Source organism: Miscanthus floridulus, chromosome 2 (genome assembly GCF_019320115.1).
Source record: "Miscanthus floridulus cultivar M001 chromosome 2, ASM1932011v1, whole genome shotgun sequence".
NCBI lineage: Eukaryota > Viridiplantae > Streptophyta > Magnoliopsida > Poales > Poaceae > Miscanthus > Miscanthus floridulus.
The window spans coordinates 165476559-165484718 of record NC_089581.1 but is presented as its reverse complement, the minus strand read 5'-3'; the positions used below and the strand labels follow the sequence as shown (position 1 = coordinate 165484718).

Genomic DNA, 8160 nt, shown 5'->3' with positions numbered 1-8160 from the left:
CCTCAGCCCAATGGCCCTATGCACTGGAGTCCCATCCAGTCTGAGTTCATGCTTAGGAGGTTCCATGATTTGGTGGGGCAGGGGGTCAAAACTGAGAAAGGGTTCAAGGAGGTACATGTTAGGCAGGTTGCACTCATGGTCTCTGAGTTTGCTAGGGTCAATGTGACCACCCAGCAGATTTACAATCACCTTAGCAATTTGTGTTCTTATTTGGCACCTGGGATGATTGCAGTTTTTGACTAAGGCTGATACAATTGTGAGATCCTTTTCTTGCCTATGAAGATAACAGTGCCAGTTTGAGTAATGAATTATGCACATTGTTGACCTTGGACTTGTGAGGTACTAGAGCATTGTTTCTTCTATCTTCTGCTTATGCTTCTCATGGCTGTAATTAAACCATGTGAGACATCCATGCCCAAGCAACAGCTGGACAATTTTGATGATCTGATGGCTGGGCTAGATGCCTCTCATGGTTTCATGCATGTCATGATCTTGGTTTTCTACTTTCTGTTTGAGGTTTGTTGCTGTCTATGTTTCTTAAGCTCCAAGTTCAAGGTCAAATGAAAAGACAATTAAATCTGAGGCAAATCGATTGAACTACCCCTCATCTTATCAACATCTTATACTTGCTTTTATGTGTTTTTAAGGGGCAAATGGCTTGGTATGTTGTGTACCGTGGTAGAGTTCCTGGGATATATGCAACCTGGGCTAGATGCAATGCCCAGGTAACTGTTTTAAAAACAACAGCTACAAGAGCTTCCCTAACAAAGAAGAGGCAAAAGCATCATACTTAGAGTTCATGGGTTGTGAAGATGATAAAGTTTTTGTCAATCCTCCACCAAAGGTGCTCAGGAAGAAACCGGTGTTATTTGTTGTTGCTGTGGTGCAGTCTTTTTTGTTGCTGGTGCTTCAGTGGTTCGTTCTTGCTCGTTGCTACAACTGTCTGTGATGCTCAAAATGTCATGGCTTTGTATGTTACCTATCGGGGAAAGGAGCCTGGGGTCTATGCCCTAAAATGCCTCTTTGCAGTGCTTCGGGCAACAAATGAAGCCCTAAAATACCTTAGTTACTAGCTATTGCTTTGGTTCGGTCGTTTATTTTGATGATGCTTGAGTTCTTCATTGCTAAGCATTATTGTAGGTGTATCTAATTGTTTCATATTGCCTGTGATGGTTTCAAAATGCCATGAAAACGTGTGGAGACAATGACCTTGTGAGGAACTGTGACTTTTGGGCAACCAATCACGCCCTTATTCATGATTTGCTGGGAGTACTATTGTCATGTTTATGTCTTTAGAAGCTCCAAGGTCATTGTCAATGCCAAGTTTGTTGAATTGAGGCAAAATTATCTATGTTTCCTTCTATTCTTCTTTATTCTGCAATACCTGGTGGTAACCATACCAAAACGGTACACGGGTGCTCGCACCCCAAGCCGTGCGTCCAACCAAACACAAATGCTACCACCACTTCATACAGCAAAACGATCAATGGGACAACCAAACAGAATCATTGTCATACAGGACAACTAAGTTAAAGCAAATCAAACAAAGATGGATGAATGCTTTGATTCCGGCTCGGAAGAGCCTGGACAGGGCCACCATCCCAGACCGTCGACCTCGGAGCGACTAATCACGCGCGTCACAATTCCATGTGGCACCACGCGAGAGAGACAACATATTTTTTAGAATAAATACCTGTAAGCATCAGGTTCGAATCCTGGTGGCCAGGCTGCCCACCGCAAGCCTTTGCCATCCGAGCTGAAGCTCGGTCTCGGCGGGGACGTAGTAGGATGGAGGCCGGAGGCCCGGAGCCTGCTGGTCGCGATCGCGAACAGCGGAACAGGTGGTCCGGGCATCCTATCCGGGACAGTATCCCCTCATCCGCCGCACGCTGCCCGGCGGCCCTGCCCTGACACCGAATCTTTCGCGTTATCCGTCTAGCGCCGGCCTAATCAGTAATCAGGTCCATCAAGTTGATTCGAGGGCACTGATGATAGCCCTGTACCTGCGTACTGATCCTATCATGAGCGCGATGGGCACTGCTCGGCTGCACAGCATCAGGCTCCAAATAACCTGTGCAGCACCATTCTCCATCCCAGAGCTGCGAAAACGCAAGGGTTTGCACGGCAGACACGCAGGCAGCACGCCGGGGTTTTGCTTGGAAGGACGTTTTTCTTACCTCAACGCGGCACCGACGCCTAGCTAGGTCCGAATTGACACCCACCCTATCCTCCAGAAAAAAACGAATTTCCAAAATGAATCCTCATCCCTGCGCTCGCCCAGACGAAATCTACACGCGACCTACCGGGGATATGTGTTCATCACTACATCTGTATCAAATCAGTGGTACCAGTACCACCGACACATAACTGAGCGCGTGTTTAGTTGGGTGGAGGTTAGAAATTCGGCTACTGTAGCACTTTCGTTTTTATTAGATAAATAGTATTCAATTATGGACTAATTAGGTTTAAAACGTTCGTCTCGCAATTTCCAACCAAACTGTATAATTAGTTTTTTTTTTGTCTACATTTAATACTCCATACATATATCGCAAAATTCGATATAATGACTACTGTAACACGTTTTGGAATTTGAGGTGGGAACTAAACACGGGATGAATCGACGTTTCTCCTCTCCTTGTGACTAAAATCAATTTCTAAACAAAGCCACGCTTAAACTTCAGAGGTAGTGACCCCATCTCACGAAGCACTGAAGTTATTATGAATTGAACTGTGGGGGTATGATCAAACTGAGCACCAGCCAAGGGGTGATGTGATCCAGCTGGCAACAATCGCCAAGCGTTGAGTATTATAAAGGGCCAGTTTAGTTCCAAAATTTTTGGCAAAATAGGCACGGTAGCATTTTCGTTGTTATTTGACAAATAGTATCTAATCATAGTCTAATTAGGCTTAAAAGATTCGTCTCGTGGATTTCGTCTAAACTGTGTAATTAGTTTTATTTTTTATTTATATTTAATACTTCATGCATGCGTCTAAAGATTCGATGTGACGAAAAATATGAAAAATTTTGCAAAATTTTTGGGAACTAAACTGGGCCAAAGAATAGGATGAATGATTGCTTGGGGCGACTTATCCATCAAGCAGCAACTTGTTATCCATCAAGCAGGGAACAGTGCGTCTGCACTTCTGCAATAGTGCTAGTACAAAATAAACAAAACTCACAGGTTATTTGGAACCCAATCGATTGGCCCATCGCACTACCGCCTATTTGTTTGACTGGGCTTGTTCGTGGCTGGATCGTGAAGAAGTACTGCTGATTGGTTTGGTGTGATAGAAAAATTTAGGATCATTTACGAGGGAATAATCCTAGCCGAACAGGCTGCTAATCAATGCGAAATGTTTTGCCTCCATGGCCCAATAATTAGGGCCTTATCCGTTGCTAATCCTAATCGCACCCGCACGCATCCCTGGCGAGCGCGATCGGGCGCTCCGCGTCGGCGTCCTGCTGGTGTTGGGTGGGTCGCGGGCTGCCCTCAGCAAGCTACGGTGAGGTCGGCGATCCTGTCAGCTGGGCCCGCCGGGGTATAGAATGCCACCATGCGCTGCGCTGGGATGCCGCCTGCCGGTGACACGTAAGGGAAGACGTGGGCGTGCCCGGTTGATTGACCGCGCGAAGCTGAGCTTGGTCCCACGTGAGCGCCACGTTCGTTTGAGTTTGTTTGACTGATAAGTCATGTCTGAGAATACTGTTGACCGATTTGATATGAGAGAAAAATATTATTCGTTGACTAAAAAAGTACAACTTATAAGAAAAAAAGCCCAACCGAACAGGGTGCTTACCGTGCTATCTTTCTCGTAGTACAGAATATCCACAAAATTATACAGACGATGCCAAATCGGGAGTAGTCAACGGACTAGGGTGTGTAGTTCTGTACGCAGTACGCATGGTCAAATGGACCGGTGCTCTGGTGCATTTTGAAGTTTTTGGCACTTTGATAGGTGATTAGGTGAATAGGTAATCGCGCTTAGGTGATCGTTAAACGGTTCATGCAACATATCGGCCAGATATGTGTCGTGATAACGTGAAACTCATCTAGAAGCAATTATTACTTCCACGATGCAAACACCAACCAGAAGCACGGGTTAAAGAAAGTAGCCTCAATGAAAGGTTGTCCCTTTTAACTCAGACGTGTTTACTTTTGTTTTCGTAATTCTACTTCTCTTCATTTTGACTGTTCATTTATGACTTGGAGTATTCGTCACTTCTGACGATACTCCATTCTCGTTCCTGGAAGACTCCCAACCAAACATCAGTCGTCCCAGGACGGTCCCGTTCCATCCCACCTCGTCCCTCCATCCAAACACAACCTAGAATACGACGCCGTCCGAGCAAACCGAGCGGCCGCAGCGCACAAGGCACAACGCAGCCCGCCCGCCGCCTCAAAACCTCAGACACAAGCTGCATCTTTCCCTCCCCATCCCCTTCCAATCAGTCTCGCCGCCATTTCCCCTTTGCTGGTGCTGCTGCTGCTTCCCCAAACCCAAGCCTTCGATTCGACCGCCCGCCCGGGCTCTCGAGCTAGCCTTCCGCGCCGTCTTGGTTGCCTTGCGCACAGCTTGCCATGGATGAGGTCCCTGCCACCGCCGCCGTCCTCGACTTCCGACCCGGCTCTTCTCCACCACGCGTCTCCGCCGTCCCACGCCGTGCCGCGGAGTGCTCCCCCGACACCGGTAAGGCCTCCTCGTACGCCGCAACGGTGTCCCGCTTGACGCCGTTCTGCCAATCTGCCTGGGCGTGGTTGGTGAATGGTGAGCGGAACACCGACCCCAAGCGGTCAAACCGCTCGTGGTCGGTAAATGGAACACCCGCCCCGGCACCCCCTGCCGTGGCGGCTGATGGTTGCTCGGTTGTTTGTCTGCTCGCTGACTGTCGCTGCTAATTTTTGTTTCCCTTTCCCGGTTTTTGATTCGATTTGGCTTGCTCTGCTCTGGATGCAGGCGGTGCAGAGGAGGCGACGGGAGGTCCGGGTTTCAGGAACACAGCCGCCGTTTCGGCGGAGTTGACGGGGTCAAATTCGGCCGGTTCCGATATCCAGACTGTTGATTGCGGTACATCGGGAGGCCTTGCCGGCGGTGACGCTGGAGGCGTGGAGGTTTTGTGCTTGGAGAATGCTGCGGAGCTCGAATCCGTGGAACCAGGTGTTTTGGACGTGAGATTAGGAGCTCCAGTGGAGGAGCGCCATGGCAGGACGTTGGATAGTACGGGATTGGGCTCTGATGAAGCTGGTGAGACCAATGGGATTTCACTTGTTGCGGTGTCCCAATCAGGTGCCACTTCAAGCTTAGATACCACTGGGTCGATTGGTGGCTACTCCCTCGTGGAGGGGTCTCTGCCAGAGGCGAGTGGTGCCCAAGGATGTGAACCTGAGGTCCATGAAGTACCAACAGGGACCCCTACTACTGTGGGGTTCCCGAATGAGGATGGAGGCTCTGGATTTGGAATTGAGCTGAATGATGACGTGGATGGTAGAAACGGCCTTGCCGGAGGCGAATTGGAACTGTCTACTGACGGCGATGATGCCACGGACATCACAGAGATAGCTGGACTCTTGTGTGGCGAAAGAGTGGAGGGGATGGAGACGAATTCAGGACAACATGAGGCCTCGAATGATTCCACCGCGCCTTCTGAGGAAGGAGTGGACAGGATGGAGACAAGTTTGGATGACTCTGAGGCTTCTGATGGCTCAACCACACAGGATTCTGATACCGACGTCGAGACAGAGTCAAGTGTTTCTAGTATAGAGGAACAAGAAGCAGGATACGGAGCCCACATCCCTCAACCGGTATGTATTTCGTGCCAACTCCTGTAGGAACTAGGTACTGCTTATCGGTGTTGCTATATTTCATATCAACTTGTGATGCTTTCCCTTTGTAATTCTGTTAGTAGTTCATCAAAAGTGTTCATTGTAACTTTCCCAAGTTCCTGACCTGCAATCCATAAGAACTAGCTGTAGAGTTAATCTACGGTGGGTAAAATTCTTCTCTCAAGATATAACTTATTGGCGTATATTCTTTTCCTTAATGCATTATAAATTTTTCTATGAGTTAGCATCCTAGAATATTTTCTGTGACAAGAAGCAATTTCAGACTTGCTGGGCGTTTAGGGTGCATCCTCTTCCCTATCCAGTTCACTTAAGCTGTAATATTCATTTTTTGGGAGGATCTGTTTTCATCCAGTGTTCTGCTCATCTATAGATGTTCTGGGTCACTTGTAGTCAATAACTGACTTATCCTTTTTTATATGGCTGTGTATATCCTAGCAAGGGACCACTTTTATACTCACTTTCTTAGTTTCTTGAGAGCTGGGACCACACTTATAGTGAAGGAAACTATGTTCAACTAACAGAAGTGGCATCCGAGTAACTTGGATGCACCAATGCACAATCATCTTTATATGTACAAATTTTGGTGGCATGTGCTTTTTTCAAATCAGGCTACCTTTCTGAAAAACTTTAGGTGCTTCTTAAACATGGCTTGTGCTGTTATATTAATATACTCGTTGGATATGGTGTGAATTTCTGAGGGTTACTGGATGATGTGTATGTCGTCTGTTTTTCCCCTTGCAGGATCAAGCAATCTGCAAGGTGGCCAAAGAAAACAACATGGCAGGAGTGAAGAGCTCTGATAGGTATTACTTTGCTTTATTTCGTTAAGTACTCTAACAACATAAGCTGTCCACTTACAACTTTGATCTGTTTGGGGACATTTCTAGTGACATATTCAATCAAGGCCTATGTGTACTGTACTTTCTGTTAAGATTTTTATGGGCTCGTCATTTTGACACTTTTCCTGGTAGATTTTTAAGATCTAAATATATCATTTTAATGTTGAATTCATCACAGGATGACTTCAGTTTCCGAATCAACACTTGTGCTGGCTTCAGGTGCATCAATGTTACCACATCCTTCGAAGGTACTGTACCAAGGGCTAAATTAATTGGGATGATTTTTTGGGTCCAATTTACATAGAAACAATTGCAAAAATGACAGACTCCTTGATTATGATGACATTCGGGTGGATGACAAGTGAGTCCATAATGTGGGTCCAGTGTCAAATCTGCAAACGACCGATGTTTCGAGTCCCATTTTTGCAAATCGCCCATTTACATATGCTTTGCTATTTATTCCAAACAACAAAAGATACGAGGTTGCCATTCTGATATTGCAGTCACTGTTTCTAAACATTAGCTGGAAACTATATATGGCTTTCTCTCGCTCCTTGCTCATTTATTGCTACTTGAATATTTGCCTCGAATATTTTTTACATCCATACCTGTTCTTTTTTTCCAGGTACTGACAGGTGGTGAAGATGCATATTTTATAGCTTGTGATGGCTGGTTTGGTGTAGCAGATGGAGTTGGTCAGTGGTCCTTTGAAGGTAAACAATATCTTCTCCACTGTAGCTCTGTGTTCTAATCTTGTGGATGCTGTGAGCTGCAGCTAGCAGTCCATCCATAGCATGTTAATTTACACTCCATACCTTGTTTCTTAAGTTTTACTGTACTTGCTTAGTTGCTTTTGAGAAATGCTTCTTTGCTGACATTGACTACAATTCTCAGATGCCTTACAATCACGCAAATATATTCCATATCCGAGTATGATACATTGATATAGCCTATTTGTTACAACTATAAGACCTTTTGGAATCGCTCCTAATAGTACGCAGAGTATTTGCTTCAAAATTAGAATTTAAGATTTGGGGAACTCAAACATCACACAATAAGTCCAGGACAATGCGCTGCAATAGACTTGCTTGTCTGCAAACACTGGAGCATGGATGAAATGTTCAAAATTCAAGCGTGGGAAGTTCATTTTTGTGTGGGATGGCATGATCAAAGCTGTTTGTTTTTTCAGACAATGAAAAGTTCCGTCCTCTGCCACCGCACACAGCCAAAGTTATACAAAATTTTCAGCTCAACTACTGATCACAAAAAGGAAAAAGAGGGCACAAACAAAAGGCAATAATCATGAGCAAAGTCTATTATTAGATGATTAGATCTCCATCCATTCTTGGTGAAAATATCAAGAGCAATGACCCCAAAGCTCTGCTCGCATGATCAAAGCTGATAAGGACGAGGTACTGACTATATGCCTAAACAACAATAGTTACATCCTTTCTGTTCCTATTCCTACCAGGAACACC

The 8160-nt window shown here is 45.8% G+C and overlaps 1 protein-coding gene across 2 annotated transcripts; it reads left to right on the top strand.

The window, feature by feature from the left end:
- Positions 1-4263: 4263 nt before the first annotated feature.
- On the top strand, positions 4264-8139 carry LOC136540471 (probable protein phosphatase 2C BIPP2C1). Of its 2 annotated transcripts, none has more exons than XM_066532478.1 (6): positions 4264-4689; positions 4957-5801; positions 6585-6646; positions 6861-6930; positions 7308-7395; positions 7577-8139. In XM_066532478.1, the coding sequence occupies exons 1-6, from the start codon at positions 4581-4583 to the stop codon at positions 7624-7626; spliced, it is 1224 nt and encodes a 407-aa protein (XP_066388575.1). In that variant the 5' UTR covers positions 4264-4580; the 3' UTR covers positions 7627-8139. The 2 variants fall into 2 exon arrangements, with proteins under 2 accessions (XP_066388575.1, XP_066388574.1); XM_066532477.1 differs by having other exon boundaries at positions 7872-8132.
- The last annotated feature ends 21 nt before the right edge of the window (positions 8140-8160 follow it).

Coding starts and splice junctions, on each gene's coding strand:
- LOC136540471 (XM_066532477.1), top strand. CDS start 4,581: ATGGATGAGGTCCCTGCCACCGCCGCCGTCCTCGACTTCCGACCCGGC. Junction 6,931..7,307: donor TGTTACCACATCCTTCGAAG/GTACTGTACCAA, acceptor CTTTTTTTCCAG/GTACTGACAGGTGGTGAAGA. Junction 7,396..7,871: donor TGGTCAGTGGTCCTTTGAAG/GTAAACAATATC, acceptor TTGTTTTTTCAG/ACAATGAAAAGTTCCGTCCT.